The 16,630-nt window shown below is 34.5% G+C and overlaps 2 protein-coding genes across 2 annotated transcripts; both read right to left on the bottom strand.

The window, feature by feature from the left end:
• Positions 1-16: 16 nt before the first annotated feature.
• Positions 17-8,433, bottom strand: LOC110412736 (THUMP domain-containing protein). Its single transcript, XM_021423352.1, has 7 exons — positions 8,274-8,433; positions 8,027-8,146; positions 3,272-3,727; positions 2,483-2,622; positions 2,259-2,379; positions 962-1,102; positions 17-400 (listed from the first exon to the last, which is right to left on the bottom strand). Exons 1-7 carry the CDS (start codon positions 8,349-8,351, stop codon positions 317-319), a joined length of 1,140 nt encoding a protein of 379 aa, XP_021279027.1. The 5' UTR covers positions 8,352-8,433; the 3' UTR covers positions 17-316.
• Positions 8,434-9,466: 1,033 nt separating this feature from the next.
• Positions 9,467-15,565, bottom strand: HKL1 (hexokinase-like 1). The gene is made up of 9 exons (XM_021422860.2): positions 14,817-15,565; positions 13,233-13,383; positions 12,952-13,128; positions 12,605-12,679; positions 11,171-11,326; positions 10,962-11,060; positions 10,754-10,881; positions 10,143-10,224; positions 9,467-10,056 (listed from the first exon to the last, which is right to left on the bottom strand). The coding sequence occupies exons 1-9, from the start codon at positions 15,086-15,088 to the stop codon at positions 9,676-9,678; spliced, it is 1,521 nt and encodes a 506-aa protein (XP_021278535.1). The 5' UTR covers positions 15,089-15,565; the 3' UTR covers positions 9,467-9,675.
• Between the last annotated feature and the right edge of the window lie 1,065 nt (positions 15,566-16,630).

The raw sequence follows: 16,630 nt of genomic DNA, 5'->3' as shown, positions 1-16,630 counted from the left end.
AAGGGCAACTCTAACATGATCACCATTGAATCACAAGCTTACACATTTCCATGACATTTGAAGTTGGATTCATTGTCAAATATGTGTAAAGAGAAATTTGAAGTTCACAATTACAAGAAATACTTAATGAAAGATGATCCAAATTCCACTTCTTACAGAGTTACATCCTTCTCAACTCAACTAGTAAAAAACGTTTAACTCACCTGTTTCTCCTCCTATTAAACCTAGCTTATTTGACGTGACCGCTTCACTCCAAATCCTCAATATCATTACAAGGCAGAAAGCCTGCTACCAGCTCCATCAATGCAACCAGCAGCTATTGCTTTGGTGATGTAAGTTGCCTCAGGTTAAATTTCGCCAGCTCCTTATACTTCTCAACAACCCCAATCAAGCACACAGTCTGAAAAAAATCATTCCGTTCAGAAAACCAAAAAAAAATTTCCTGTGAGTAAGCATATTTAGAAACAAAAAATGAAAATACAAGGTAGGGTTGGGACTCGCACACAAAGTGTTAGAGCGAGATTCACATCTCAAACAAAAGATGCATTGCTCCATTATCTCATATAATCATTTATGTTTTCCCTTTCAACTAGATAAGTCCGAGATGTGATTCACATTCAAATCATAACAAATACAACATGCAGAACCATAAAAGCCAAGCAAGAATTGCTTAAGAATGAGAAATAGTCAAGTTTAATATTTTATTAAATGAAATTTATACTCTCTACTCTAGCGTGTGGAAGAGAAATCTGTCATATTCAGGCATTTAAAACACTCCACCTTGAAAATTTTAAAATGAAATATTTCTGAAGAAAAAACCATTATTTTAGCCTTGACTTTTCACTGTCACTATCATGGCTCATGACCGGACAAAGTCTTCAGCTAGTGGGATTAAGTCATACACAAGCAAGCAAATTTGCACAAATATTCACATTCTAGAAATAAAAGATAATGTCCTCACCTTAATAATTTCGACCACAATTGTCATGTCAGGATTACTAAGATCAACTCTGTGTGGTGCAGGTATAGACTTTGCAACTGAATTTATAATTTTCATCCTGTCAATACCGGAATTTGCACGGGCCTCATACAGTACAGCAAACTGTACAGAAATAAAAGTTACAATCCCAGCACAAATAATACATTTCAGTTCAATTAAACCAAAAGGCTGCTGTAAGCTTTATACATGTAGGGACCTTCACACAACAACAATGACCTCTACGTGATATCAGAAAAATATTTATCCTTCTCCTATACTATAAATGTTTTTCATAATATATAAAAGAAAAAAGACATAAAAGGGAATTTTTTTAGGCGCATGTGGCCAAATCTAATTTATAAATGTTATTTGACTACCCAAAAAGGAAATTAATACATACACACATGATGTTTCAAAGGTAGAGGAGAAAAAGGTTCCCTCAAATAAAAACCAAGACATTAACACTGTGAATACAACATTAAAAGATCAGTTCAAATTAGCTGTTTTGTATGCTAAATGAAGGAATTTCAAACAATTTTAGACAGTTCAATTTTATAGATTGAAGTGAACCAAGAGTTGATTGGCGTGTCATGACCAATTTGAAGCTTTTATTATGGATACTTTACGCCTATCTCATACAGATCTTCTAACAGGCAAATGGCACAAGACATAAAGTCCATCATCATTATTTGGATCAAGCACTTCTGGAGCACAATCTAAATCCATGGTTTTCAAACTTAGAATTTCAAAGACCATTTTAATTTCCCGTCAAATCCACACAATTGAAAACTCACTTGGCAGCTATATGGCATCTTCAGCCTGATTTGCCAACATATATTTAAAAGGTCTGACAGGTCCAAATTGTTACTTCCCTCAAAAAAGGAAAAATAAGTCAAATCTCTCATTTTAGTAAACAACCCACCTAGAGCTAGACTAGAAGTTGTGGCTTTAAATGGCGTCGATCATGCATACGTCATGCATTTGAATCAGGTCAAATCTAAGTTTGCTTCAAGCCAGTCTGAATGAGATCAACCAAAGACAAATAATAGGGATTCTTACAGCAACCCTAAAAATATAATAATGAGTTATAGACAGCAGGTTCAAATTCAATGCACCTTTTCCCTCCTATGCATACCAAACTACCTTAATCTGAATATATGTCCTCGTATTTTTATGGCAAGCTTGCATTTATTGAAGCACTAAAGAAAATATTTTATCTTTGCAAAATCAAAAAAGAAAAAAAATAATGAGAAAATGATGAAATTCTTCTATTTTGTACCTTCCAAGGGTTCTGTGTCTCCACTGGAAAATACTGCACAATGAGAGGTTTTATAGCTCTTGTAATCTCCTCTTCTGAAGCATAGCATGCTACTTCAACTGGTAACACTCTTAAAATGAACCTAAATGACAGAAATAGTAAGACTCTAGCTTGCTATTACCAAGATGTCATTTCCTATGGGCATGTGTTGTTTACTTAACATAAAATGCCAGTCAATAATGAACCTTGACATGTGCTTCCTTGTTGATGCAGCAGATGTCATCATATGCTGTGCAATATCTTTGGGGCCAGGATCTCCTTCTTTCTTCCGCATTTGAACAAAGACAACACCATTACAACCTGAATCAAGGTGGAGGAACCGCCTCTTTTTGAACAGGATGCAGAGAGAAAAAAGAATCAAATAAAAGAACCGGAAAAGAAAAAGAAATGCAATAACAGCAAGCATCACCCAATTTGTTTACAAGCGATAAGACTTAATTGCCATAAAGAAAACTTGAGTAGTTCAACACTTCAAGGATGAATTAAATCAGAAAAGAAAGAGCAATGAACAAAAAATCATGAATATCTTCATCTGTCAACAGCTAAAAAGAATTAAATAAAACATGTTCAAGGTTGAAAGACTAAATACAAGAAGTTAGAATATCTTGGTTTTTATAGGCAAAGTTCATTGTAACAATGAAGGAACATCCTCATTGGGCTACTTCCATCTTGCATCAGAGAAATATGTGAAGTTTCCAATTAGGTATCCTGCATTGATACTATATTAAATTCAAATAAATCTTCGAGAAAGTAAAATATTTATCAGCATTCTTTTAGTTTTTCATTTTCTTTTCCAATAAGCATGTAATTGTTTTATTCTTTCAGTTTCATGCAAAATGGCAACAACACAACTTATGGTAAAAAAGCTATATTAGCACACTGATAAAATGTTTTTTTCTAAATCTATTTTTCCTCTTTCTGACATTCCATTAATCAGCATATTCAAATTACAATTGCAGGTCTAGCTTACTAACCTTACTCTTATCTCCAAGCTCTTTGAGCTCAGCTTCAATAAGCTTATCAATAGATTTCTCTTTTTCATTGGTTTCACACTTTGATGTATCTGTTTCACGGCATTGTTTCTTTGCTGGTGGTTCCATGGAGTTATCTGCTTGATTTTCAATATTTACCCCAACCTCCTTACTACCTTCAGTGTCTTCTGTTACCTTCTCATGACACACATCATCCAAATTATGATGATCCAAATCTTTATTTATTAAACTTTTTTGACTAGCATCATTTTCTCTACTATTATCTGATTTAGTCACTTCATTTTGCTCTTTCTCCTCTCCTTCATCATCACCCTCCTCTTCATCAACATCATCCTCATCATCACTATATGAGAAAGTAACCTTTTTATTTAGAGGCTTATTGGGTAACCCTGCAGGTTCCTCTCCCAAATCCTTTCCATGGAGTAGCTCTTCAAAGAACTGCAAGAAAATTAAAAAAAAAAACATAAGTTTAATGGAAATGCACAAAGAATAGGATTTGGGAGATTAATGACTAAAACAAAATCCTTTTTCTCAAAGGAAGTTCTTCTATTTTCCACTAAGCAACCTCAATTTCAAAGAATGCCAAGAGTAGAGTATTGTTCGTAGTGATGTCGAATCAAGATCCAAAAACTGACAGAGGATGTAGAAATTGAGAGCCAAGAACACAATATCTCAAAAAATAACCCCAAAAGTGAGAGAGAGAGAGAAAGAGCAAAAAGAAACAAGTAAATCTTCCCTATTTTTTTCCCTTATATTTCCCTCCCCTTCAAATGAATTAAATTATGAATTTGTGTCTATTAACAGTTCCCTTCCTGGTGCAAGAAAGAGGTACAAAATGATAATCTAAGAAACTCTTCTATGAGATCATCTCACTTCTTCCCATAAATCTTCACTCTCAAGAGAGTGGGTAAACAAATATCTCCATAAACTAGGCTTTGAAAGATGTTTCTTATCAATCAAATAGAACGTCAACAGCTATCTTCCCAATCAGCTCGGTGAGCAGCATCAGTCAACTTTTTCTTTTCATTTTCTCTATTGGTGTACATGTGAAATCCAACATTTTTTCCTTGATTAGAGCCCAAGTTTCTTGATGAGCAATTCATAGCTTACAATAGGTGGAGAATGAATTTACGTCTATGGGAAGCAAGAGACAAAAGATGGTACTTTGAACTACAAATCTAACCAGCAACTCCAAAGCAAGAACATTACGAAGTAAATGGCTTTTTTATCCAATATCATCAATGTGCTATTTTGATATCCTTATTGTGTATAAATATTGATTAAAAGGAGCGGCCAAAGAAATATATTAAGTATGCACATGCAAATCCCAAATCCCAAAAAGTTGCTATTGCGTACTGCTAGCACACATACCTTCTAAAATAGTAAACATAATTTGTAAACTTAAAGCAAGATCAGCTCTGTTTCATAGCCTTAAATAATGGTTCATCAACAAAAAGCATGCACTTGAAAACAAACTAATATAACACCAAAAGAAAGAAACCATGAAAGTGTGAACAGTTAAGATGCGGAAAAGACACAGGCTTAAAGTGAAATGCCACAACCATTATCACAGCCCTAATAACATTTGGACTAGAGTATTACCAAAGCCCAATAGCATATCATGGAGTTTATTACATAATATTAAATAATTGTTGTGGAGTTTTGTTTTAATATTTTAAAAGAACAGGGGCTTTATAAGCCAACTAGCGCTGGAATATATTAAAGTAGTAAGAGAATGAAAAAAGAGGTGATTCATGAACAACTCTTCTCTCTAGGTTTGGAGATTTCACAAGATCAAGCTTGGAAACTGAAAAATAAGAAATTATAATTGGATTTCTCCACTCAAGTTGAGCAGAAACCCTCTCTTTTTTGGGAAAAAGATTCTTGTTAAGTTGTTAAAATTGAGGTTAAAGGATATTAGAAATACTAGAGATTATGCAATTATACGTTCTTTTGTGGCTTGGCTGGAGTTGGGCAATTGTGATTTGTTCTAATCATTCTTTTAAGAGTAAAGCATGAATATATGTTCAATTTAAAGGCTGGTAGAGAAAGAATTCAGATTCGTAAGGACTATTCAGAAAATCTATCTTGCAAGAAACTAGTCCCAAGAACTTGTAACTTTAGGCTGAATTTCATATTAAACTATAGAGTTTTACTATTCAAATTTTATATGGTTGGAAAGCTGGTTGAATTTAGTTTCAAATGAATCAAACAAAATCCAAATCCGAGTTTTCTAACTAAAAATATCTTGCTTTTTGGTAAAAACTGCTCAAGCTGCTGGGCAACAACACTAGGGGTATTCTTAGGATTTTACTAATTGAGTTACATGTTGAGCATTATATGAATGGAAAGCCTATAAAAGATATTAGCTCCTGTATTTTCAACTAGCGAGTCTTCTAATACAAACTGTGGGTACAAGCACCAACTAGTGAGGTATTGTCCACTTTGGCATAAAAGTGTCTCACAATTTTGTCCATAAAAGATGCCTCAAAGGTATAAGTTCAAAACAAGTAAAATGGGGGGTTCAACTTACCTCCCTTCCTCCCAACAACTTAGCTATCCTCCAAAATAATCAAAAGCCTATACCTACCTATCATTTGAATATATCAGAGATCAATAGAGGCTATTTACACTGTAAAATCATCCAACCTAACATAAAGTCTTTCAAAAGATGAATCTGAGAGCTTGTGCACTACTAAGTAAAATGACAAATAACTTAAGCTACAAAACTCAAAATTACAATCCGTTTAATGTGTTAGAAACTAGACTTAATAGGCTTTCCATTTATAAATAACTCAAGCTGTAATTCAATGTCGAAAAAAGCAGTAAGATCCTATAAAATACCCTTGACATTGCTGTCAGGCAACTTGAGCAGTCTTTACTGAAAACAAGATATCTTTACTTAGAAAACTCGGATTTGAATTCTGTTTTGGTTCATTAGAAACTAGATTCAACCACCTTTCCAGCCATACAAAATTTATATAACAAAACTCTATACTAAAGTTACAAGTTCTTAGAACTTGTTTCATACAAGACATATTTTCTCAATAATCCTTACAAATCTGAAGTAATTCCCTACCAACCTTTGAGCTAAATATATATTCACACTTTACTCTTAAAAGTATGATTAGAATAAATCATAATTGCTAAACTCCAACCAAGCCATAAAAGAACATATCTAACTTGCATAATCTCTAAGTATTTCTAATAAACTTTAACCTCAATTTCAACAACCCAACAAAATATTTTCTCAATAAAGAGAGGGTTTCTGCTCAACTTGAAATGAGAAACCCAACTATAACTTTTTTATTTTTTAGTCTTCAAGCTTGATTTTGCAAAGCCTCCAACCCTAAAGAGAAGAGTTGTTCATGAATCCCCCCTTTTTCTTTTTCTTGTTTCACTTTACTTATGTTGGCTACTAGTTTAATATGTAACAACCCTAATTTGCTTATAGAGCCCCTCTTCTCATGAAATATTAAGACAAAACTCCACAATAATTATAGAATATTATGAAATAAATCCCATGATATCCTAACAGACTTCAGTAATACTCTAGTCCAAAAGTTATTTGTGTGGGGTATTACATTCTCCCCTTCTTATAAAAAGTTTTTCCCTCAAAACTTGATTTACCTTCATTTTCAGATTGATCCATTCAACTTTGATCTTCTTCCAATCTAAGTTGTTTCCTTTCACCCCTTTCTTTCTAATAGCTACTCATATCTAACTCAATCTTAAGTTCCCTTTACAACACATTCTTATGCTACCAATAATGTGCGAAGACAACTAACAACAAAATGCCCTATTAAAACCTATGCTCAAATAGTATAAGCCAGAAAGTTCTCTCTTTCCCGGATCTTAGACCTAGCCATGATAGCAACTGAGGAGACCTGCACCCAACCTGCAAGGTAGTATCCGCTTTGACCCAAAAGGTCTCAAGATTTTGTCCACAAAAGGTGCCTCACAAATATAGCTTTAAGTCTTATGTATACCATAGTGGATCCTCACGAATTCCCAATGTGGGATTTGGGGGCATTACAATCACCCCTGTTAAGGCCTTGATGTCTCCACCAAGCCCAACACAGAACTAGGATCACACCAAGCGATACAGGACTCTAGAGGTGGCTCCAACCGCATGAATGTGATGCAACACTGTGCTCCGTGTAGCACTTAGCTTCCACACATTTGGCTGATGAGTGCTGTGTGTGGAGACCCACACACAAGGCATCGTCTGTTTTAACCAAAAAGTCTCATGGTGGTTGAACATAAAAGGTGCACAGGCAATTCCTTGCAAGTTGGATCTGGGTCTCCACAGAGAACTTGAGGTGAGTTTAAGATTCCACCTCACATTTATGGTTTCAAAAATCAAAGCTTTAACTCAATTTAATCTTGCATAAAATCCCCCTCCTACAATACAACCCAAAATTTCTTACCTCTCCAACAGAGCAATTAAAAAATTTCAGCAGTATTCAGTTTGAATATAGCTGGAGTACCATCTTAAGTAAGTAAATAAATATAAAAAAAAAACTTTGGAACATTAATCAAATACCCAGATAAAAATCAGCAATCGTTCATTAAAAAAAGTTAAATTTTTAACCAAGGAAACTGAATCACAAACAAATACCCAGATGGCAAATTATCAATCAATGATCCAATAGTTAAGTTCAATCAGATAAAAAAAATGGTTCAACATGAAAATTTTTAAAAATTAAAAAAAAAACACAGAAAAGAAAAACATACGGTGTCAATAACATTAATAGCCTCATGAGCAGCTTGGCGTTCTCTGCCGCCATCACAAGTGATAAAGAAACCTTGAACTCCTGGCCTTAATGGGTATGCCCCTTTTTTCTTAACTGCTTTCTGTTTACATATGAAAGGAAAACAAAAACGTTCAAAAAGAAAAGAAAAAAAAAACAAAGAATATATGAAAAAAAAACTACATAGCAAAAGAGAGAGAGAGAGAGAGTTTAGGTTTTGGCGGGCTAACATTGTGGGGAAGATATTGCTTTCTCTTCTTGCCTTTGGTTGTGGCAGTGTTGGGTTTTCCTTTATTTTCAGTGGCCATTAGAGAGTTGCCTACAAACGAGGCTGAAGCTCAACTGTTCTCTACTTCCAAACTTGAGGGTTGGGCAACATATGCTCAGCTTCAAGCTTTATAAGCGAAAGATATTTCTTTTTGGTCTTTTTCACTAGACAAGTGTTTTTTCTTTGGAATAAATAAAATAAAATGTGTTAAAATTTACCAATTTACAATTACATTACGTTAGATATAAAACCTTTTCTAAATATCGATCAAAAATATTAAAAAAATCAATAAACACTGATAAAAAATGGGGGAAAATAACAGAAATTTATAATAAGTTAAAAAATTAGAATGAAATTTCAGCATATATTTATTCATTGTACATATTTTAGAGTCATAATATTTGTGATACTCATCATTTGACAAATTTATTTTCAGCATTCTGTATTTTGCCAGCACCAAGCTTCTACACTTCATTGGCATTAAAGCATCTTCATACAACATTTCCACATTTGGGGTGGCAAAACCCTTTGATATGTGTCCTGTTGAGTGAAGTGGGCTTGGGTTAGGGGGTTAGCTCTTGGTATATTGGGGCTACGGACAAAACTATACATACCATTCCAGTCTTCAAGGCGGACCAATAGGGCCCTTGAGTTTGATGAGTTTATGGAGTTCTGTTTTGACAACTGATATTTATTATCAAGGGAATATAATTATACACCAACATAAACATTACTTGTATCCATTTAAAATCTCTTAATCGTAGAGCACTTTCAATGGAGAATGGCAGGTCAACAAAAGGGTTACCACCCAAGCTATGATTGACAACAATCTGAAAAAAAAAGGTACCCAAAACGACATTGATATGTTAATGAAAAACCCATGGTTAGGGCAGTCTGATGTGAAAGCATTTGGATGCTGAAATCTAGTAGTGGGGAATGGTTAGAAGCAAAGGCAATTTGAACGGCATAAATGGAAAAGTAATGGCGGTGGCCAACCACAATTAAAGTTCTAACTGGAAAACTGCAGATGATCATGAACTAGGGGGATGACCACACAGTGTACATGGTCCCCATAGCAACCCTTTCCTGCCTTTTCACAACTTTACATCATGCTATTTAACTCAGCATTTTTGTTTGTAAAAAGAATATCATATATTCTTTTTCTAATGAACAAATTAACATCATTTTCAAATTTCCAGCATCAATATACAATAACCCGCGAAGGAAAAATGAAGCTTAAGAATACAATTGAAGGGAACTTTGGAAAATTGCCAAGTAAAGAACAAACCTTTCTTTTATATATGAAAGATATGAAATTGAATTCTACATTTACAGGGGCTATATGTATATTATATATTATATATTTATAGCAGCTGTATGTTATCGACACTTTTGGATGAATGTGAGGCAGCAAGGAGAGCTGCTCCGACCCCTGATCCGTCTTCTGTGACCTTAAGAATGACATGCTGCGCGATATCTTCTCCCAATATTTCATGCAAGGCTTCATGCAAGTACTCTCTGAACATTGTATATTGTGTGTATAAACTTCCCTCAATCGCCACTACCGTTCTTCTCATCTTAATATCACTTCTACTTCTTCCACCTGTGATGCCACTGCTTCCATCCCGGCCAATCTTCTTCAATATCCCGACAATACCAGCAGCTGCCAATCTAGCAGCCCTACGGGTTACCACATCACATACCTTCACAACAAGCTTCCTTGCCTTCAGGGGAACATCTGGAATCTGCAAGCATAAACGTCAGACTAGTAATCCTTTAGGGTCATGGCAAGAGACTGAACAAGAAGGGAGTTGACATATGACTCAATTACCTCGAGAACATTTTTTAAGATTCTTGCCACTTCTGTCAATTCAGGGGAGTCATCCTCATGCATCACAGCCATTAAAGGCGTCCTAAAATAGGGTATGGAAATGGTTAACTTATTAAACAGATCAGAGATTTCAAAAAGATTTAACTAATGCGGTGTTTCATGATATTAAACAAGTAACATCATTGTGCTCCTTCCTACCATATAACAAGATAACTAGAGCAATTCATTAAGCAATATAAGGTCATGAAGCATGAAGCATGAAGCAAGAAGCAAATGATACTTGCCACAAGAAATGACACTTAAACCTGAATGGTAAGCTCAAAATTTATGAAGATACAAGGTAACAAAACCCATCACCTAGAACCTAAATTATGAATAATAATAATGGAAATCAGGCAAGGGAAACAAAGAAAACCAATGCCAACCCATCCATGCTGTGCTTCTGCCATGGATGCTGCCTCAACAGCTTAGAAAGCATAAAGATATGCGACAGAAGCATAGCAGCCTAAGAGAAAGGAAGGAGAGAAAAAAACGCAAAAGAAGATTTCCATACTCTTCACCATGATAGAAACCAAGTTAAAAAGAAGATAAAATATCACATAGATGCATACCTTAAGGAAAAGGGCATTGATAAACTGGGAGAAACAGGTCCAAAAATATCTGACTCTTGTGACATCTTTAGAATCACTCTCCTAACAATGTCACCAAGATACATGCCTGATATCATTTTCTCAAAACCCTGCAAGGAAACTCTAAGGAATTATATCTGGTCATTTGTTATTATCTATTAAGAAAAAGTGTAGCTAAACCTAATCCTACCTGATCATTGGAATTTGGACTCTCAGCATCTAATTCAATATCATATGAAGTTCTTGGCAGATGAGATGACCAAAAATTTCCCCATTCCATGTTGACAACCTAGTCATGAGACAAATGAAACAGCGTGAACATAGATGGGTGTGCAATTAACCACTTCCCCATATCAAGTAAAAAAATAAAAGTCCATATGCAACAAAAAGGAAGGATACCATGCCTCCGGAAGTTGTAAGAAGTCCTTGGCACTTAATGATAGCATCGGTCCGCTCCCAATAGCAGGCATTTGTACCTGTTCCAATTATCACTGCAGCAACAGTGTCTGCATCATGATAATGTCCAAGAGCTAATGTTCCAACAGTATCATTCACCTGCTTACAAAATTAATGAAATTTATCCAAACATGTGACTACAATTAAGTATGAAGATATCTCCATTTGTATACTTGCAATGTGGGTTATTAGGATGACACGTCAGTTAATAACTTTCCTAATGAGTCATCAAATCAATAATGTTATAAATAATATCCATTGAGAAATTATCAACTAAAACACATGTGATGAATCAGATATAAAAAGTCTGATGCCTTTGATTAAATCCAGTGAAAGGAATAATAAAGAATCTTACACCATGACTCATTTTGAGAATAGATTCCCTTTAGAGCAATTACTGGGACATGTGTTCATAGCATGTGAAATTAAGGCACTAAAATAGTTTTCAAATGTTTACCTCTAGACTAATTATCGTTCTATTTATTAGCACAACCATCAAAACCAGACAAACCCTTGAGCAAATTCTTCAAATTTATACCAAACTTCCTAGCATGATGATTTTAACATCAAAAAGCCTACCATAATTTTGTTATGGACATGAACTCAATCTAATTGCTATTAGTGAACAACCAACTACCAAAAAGGCTACTTAGCTTTTAATGAACTAGCAAAATTATTGCAATTTTATCAATATACTTTTATCTAACTGCAAGTAATTTAAAGAACTATTTAGAAATAACAAAAGGTGCAATACTTGGGGTTAAAAATTATTAATATATTTTTATGTGGCTGGAAGCAACAAAAAATTTACTTTGAGAAAGACAGTGCACAATAGAAACACAGCTACAATTATTTTTATTTTCCCTAAAGTTGTAGAGAAAACAGCTGAAATTCTAGTGGGTTTCTGCAATTACATGTCATTAGACCACCTAATTGAATCTCAGAATCTCACATTGTCGCAATCCATTATATCATTAAACTCGTTTAGTTCGACATAAAAGCATTAAAAGTATCTACGAAGCCCGATATTCAAATTCAACGTGGACCATTAACAACAAAATCCACAATGTCTTCCTCGACAAGGCTGTAAGTCATGCCTACAACCCATCTCATTAAAACTACTAAACATACACAACTCAATTCAATCTTCCACTGACAACAGCAAACTACATAAACCATTAACAGAAAAACCCTGCACAATGACCACAAGATGCAAAACTTCCATCCAAGCAATGCCTTACACAATAAATAAAAGCATACATACAACAAGAACATTTAGAGATGTCACCAAACATTGCACCTTACTTTATTTGTCAATAATTCCTTAAATTGAGAAAATATACAAAAGTAAACCTATACTCTAGATTAAGATCTCACCAGCACAGCAACTCGCATATTTAAACCTTTCCTATCCAGTGCATGTTGTAAAGCTCCAGCTACCTCTTCTCCGACCTACAATCATTCATGCCACATATTTAACAAAAAAAATCATGCTTGCCAAAAAGCACCTACTTAAAACCTAACTTCCAACAATTAAGAGATTCTATGATAACAAAACCAACTTCTAGCTGAGAAGATCTAAGCTATCATATAGCACAATGTTATGCACCAAGCCTTTGGGCTCACATTATTGTTTCATAAATACCCAGGCATTAATAAGCAGCAGAAAGTTTCCTATTATCCTAGCAATTCAAACAAAACAAATTCAAAAATAAAACACTAACCATGTCTTTGATTGCAAATCCTTTTGTCCATTTGATTAAAATCCCTGATGAAACAGATGTTTGTTTCACAGGAAAAGAGAATGTAAATCCAAGTTCTTTCCTAATTGAAGATTTCTCGAAATCAATTGCGTTTTCATCAAACTGCTGTAGTGATGAAGCTATAAAATCAAAAAGATCCTGCATCAAGTGAAACTTGTTAGCCTCAGTGAATATCAGTAAAGAATAAATTTCGTGAGTTTGCTAAGAATTGGTAGAAACTTATGAGTCAGAAACTTAGTTACCTCACTACTGCCAGTCATCAACTGCTGAGGAATGGGTTGTCGCACCACATCTTGATCCAAGATGGAGGATCTTTGACCTCCAAGTTCAACCCGTAAGACCCTAAAATTAGTACCTCCAAGATCTAGAGCATAACAAGTTCCTTTCTCACTCCTGAAAAAGTAAATACTTATTTTACTAGTGTAACTTATGCAGGAAGAAAAAAGGTAAATACATTTAAACACATGACAGGACAATAATATCATTCCCAAGCCAAACTCTAAAAATCAATACAAAAGTAACCAAGAGCAAACATCTTCCATACAAATCCTGTTAAAGGCAAATCATTACCAAACCAAAGCATAATATACACCTACAATTGCATGCTGAATCAGAAGTTTCAAATTTTAATCAAAAAAAGAAATGCTGGTTCCATTTCCTTATATTTAATCTATAGCTTCAGACTACATTTAGTACAGAAACAATAGAATCCATCCACTAATGGAGTTTAAACACAATAATACCCCAAACAGTTCTTACACACTTGTGTGCAAATGGTAGAGAATAGAAGCAGAAGCCACCTAGATTCTCTGAACTACACAAAGTTTTAAGACAAAATTAGATTCCCTACTCAAAGCAGTGCAATGTCAAATGTGAAAACAACAGATAACACTATCTGAATATTATTGAACTTCAATAGCAGAAACCTTTTATACCAAATACAAATTCCAGAAATCATGTAATTATTAATATCTGTAAGAATAAACATACCAAAAATCAACAAAAATAGTATATATTACATCATAAAAAAGAAAAGCAAAAAGAACAAACATCAAATTAAAACAAAACAACAAAGGCAAACCTAAATGGAAAAAGAGAACATCTCAAATTGACAAATTTCAGTACCACGGCAGAAAGCAAAAACTAGTCACAAAAACTGTGGCCAAGTTGCAACTGGACAAAAACTCAAATGCCGTACTAAAAAAACATATTGGTGGAACATCAACCATCGTGGAACACTGCCTTTAAGTTGGAAAACTCTGGCATAATATAAGAAACAAAACAAATGCGACACGCAATAGAATAATAAGTTTGTAACAAAAAAGTAAACAGGAATCCACCATTGAAAAAAACAATTATCTCTTTTTTTTTCTCAATTTACATATTGAGTGGAAATTTTAACAACCTCAATAAACAAAAAGACAGTAAATAAATTTTTTCAAGAAATAAAAAATTCAAACAGGTAAACGTAGGGAGTGAACTAAATTCAATCAACAACACCAACCCAATATACTAAACTACAATGCATCAATAACCAAATCAACAAAGACCATTTTTATTATCTCTCAAAAAGATAAAAGAGCATCAAAATTAGTACACTCCAGCAAGCGTATACCATCACCAAAAACCAATCCGAACAATGCATCAACAACCAAACCCATGAGAACCCATCTTTAATCTCCCAAAAAAAAAAACTTCAAATTTTATTCATCCCAACAACCAAAAACCAACCCCAAAACTACAATGCATCAACAAAAACCCCATAACCAACCAAATTAAAAGCAACAGAAACAAAACAGAATAAAAAAGTTACGAGCTTGGATTACCCAGAAGGGAGATTATCAACAAAAGTGAGCAACATTTTCAGCTTGGATCCTCCTTCAGAAGCTAAACCAGCATGCATCTCAACAGCCATAGCATCCACTACTTGCCTTAACCTCCCAACTGTGGTCTCACAACTTTCTTCCAACTCTTTTAAAACTCCAACTACTCTCTTCCACTTCCTCCTACTCCTTACTCTCCTCCCTACCACCACCGCCGCCACCGCACACGTCGTCACCGCCACCGCTACTGCCACCCCCAAAACCACCTTCCCCATCAAAACAACAACACTATATGATATAACTATCCCTCCCTTTAAATATCTATTAAACAATCCATTCTCTTATCCTTTCCTCCATCAAAGTACCATTTTTTAGAGCTTTGATCAATTAAACGGTGGAAACGCCGCCCTTTTAACATCTGGTCTCCTTTCTCTATCTATTTGCTTATAAATTTTCTTCACTAAAAAACCCAGAAAACAAAAACCAAAGAAACAAAGAAAAAAGAAACTCTTTCTTGGGATGTTTCTTTGATGATTAAAGTAAGAACTTTTTACAGGTGGGTTTTACCGGCGAGAATCGCCGGTGACGTTTTGTTCTTAAAAAACAAACCCAAAACCCAAAAAGAATTCCTTTTTTTAATTTTCTGACGATGACTCGTTTGAAGAAATGCTTAAAAGATAGAGCTTTTTAAACAGAGAAGAAGAAAAGAGAAGGGAAAAAAAAAATTAAGAAATGAACGTTTTTATTTTGAAGGGTCTGCAATTAGTAGGCTTGGAAAGCGAGGCGAAGGTTACTTATAGAGGAGACGAAATGACGGATATGGGCTCGGGGATTTTCCAAAATGACGGATTTGTTAACGGGGGGTAATTATTTTACCGTTGGTGAGAGACATACGGATTTAATTTTGGTTCTTTGAGGTTAATGGGAATTTTGACCTTTTGTCTGGTTTTAGGGTTTAAGAAATGGGCATTAAAGTTGGCGTTAATTACGGTTTTAGGGTGGGGGGGCGTGCAGTGTTGTGCTTTTAAGAAAAGTCGGTTACCTTACCTAGTTTGAAAGGCGTAGTTGATTGTTTTGACTGATTTGATTAAGACATGTTGAACATGTTTCTTCATTTAGCTCATGCCTCATGGGGACTCTCCCTCTCTTTGATTTAAGATTTTTAAGTGTTACTTATGGGCATAGAATTGTTGTGAATATCTTCCTGATTGTGACTTCTAATCCAATCCTGTCCATGCTCCTCTTTTGGCTTTAATCATCTTTTTTTGTTTTATTTCTCATTACCCAAGTTATAGTACAACATTCAACCCATTCTGAATTTTCAACCAGGCCCTAAGCAGGACACTTCATCTTAAAAGTGCCATAAAATCATTGCACTTGTGTGTGTAATGCATTTTTGCTTTCATATAATGATTTCAGAATGGAAAAAAAATGGTTAAAGTATGATGTCCATTGTAACTATTAATTTAAATATATTTTTTTTTAAAAAAAAAAGATCAATCAGAATACATAGTTCATTTTTTTTCCCTCCTTGCTTGTAAACCCTAAAGACTAAACCATGTTACAACAAAACCACAGAATTGTCGCCATCAAATTACATATTATGATTATTTAATCTATTTTCAGGGGAAGAACTAAATATAATATATAATTTTTCCATATATAAAATACATCAACGTTACTTCATATTTTATGCATGGATTGATGGAGAGTCACAGAGACAGTTTCTTTGCCCTTTTTATAAGGTTTTGTGAAGGTTTGGTTAGCAAAGTAGGAGGCTGGCTTTGCTAGGGTGATGTTCCCGTGTTCCCATTTTG

Source organism: Theobroma umbraticum, unplaced genomic scaffold (genome assembly GCF_002168275.2).
Source record: "Theobroma umbraticum cultivar Fairchild unplaced genomic scaffold, ASM216827v3 scaffold_95.0, whole genome shotgun sequence".
NCBI classification, from domain to species: Eukaryota; Viridiplantae; Streptophyta; class Magnoliopsida; order Malvales; family Malvaceae; genus Theobroma; species Theobroma umbraticum.
The sequence above is the reverse complement of the archived record's forward strand: the minus strand, read 5'-3'. Positions and strand labels throughout refer to the sequence as shown.

Bases quoted from the DNA above. Each gene is read 5' to 3' on its own strand.
- HKL1 (XM_021422860.2), bottom strand. From the start codon at position 15,088: ATGGGGAAGGTGGTTTTGGGGGTGGCAGTAGCGGTGGCGGTGACGACG. The intron at 13,129-13,232 runs GTAACTAAGTTT...CACTTGATGCAG, and splicing joins TGATGACTGGCAGTAGTGAG to GATCTTTTTGATTTTATAGC. The intron at 11,327-12,604 runs GTGAGATCTTAA...TTTTGTAAGCAG, and splicing joins ATATGCGAGTTGCTGTGCTG to GTGAATGATACTGTTGGAAC.
- LOC110412736 (XM_021423352.1), bottom strand. From the start codon at position 8,351: ATGGCCACTGAAAATAAAGGAAAACCCAACACTGCCACAACCAAAGGC. The intron at 2,623-3,271 runs GTTAGTAAGCTA...CTGTTCAAAAAG, and splicing joins AGCTTGGAGATAAGAGTAAG to AGGCGGTTCCTCCACCTTGA. The intron at 1,103-2,258 runs GTACAAAATAGA...ATTTCTGTACAG, and splicing joins AGACACAGAACCCTTGGAAG to TTTGCTGTACTGTATGAGGC.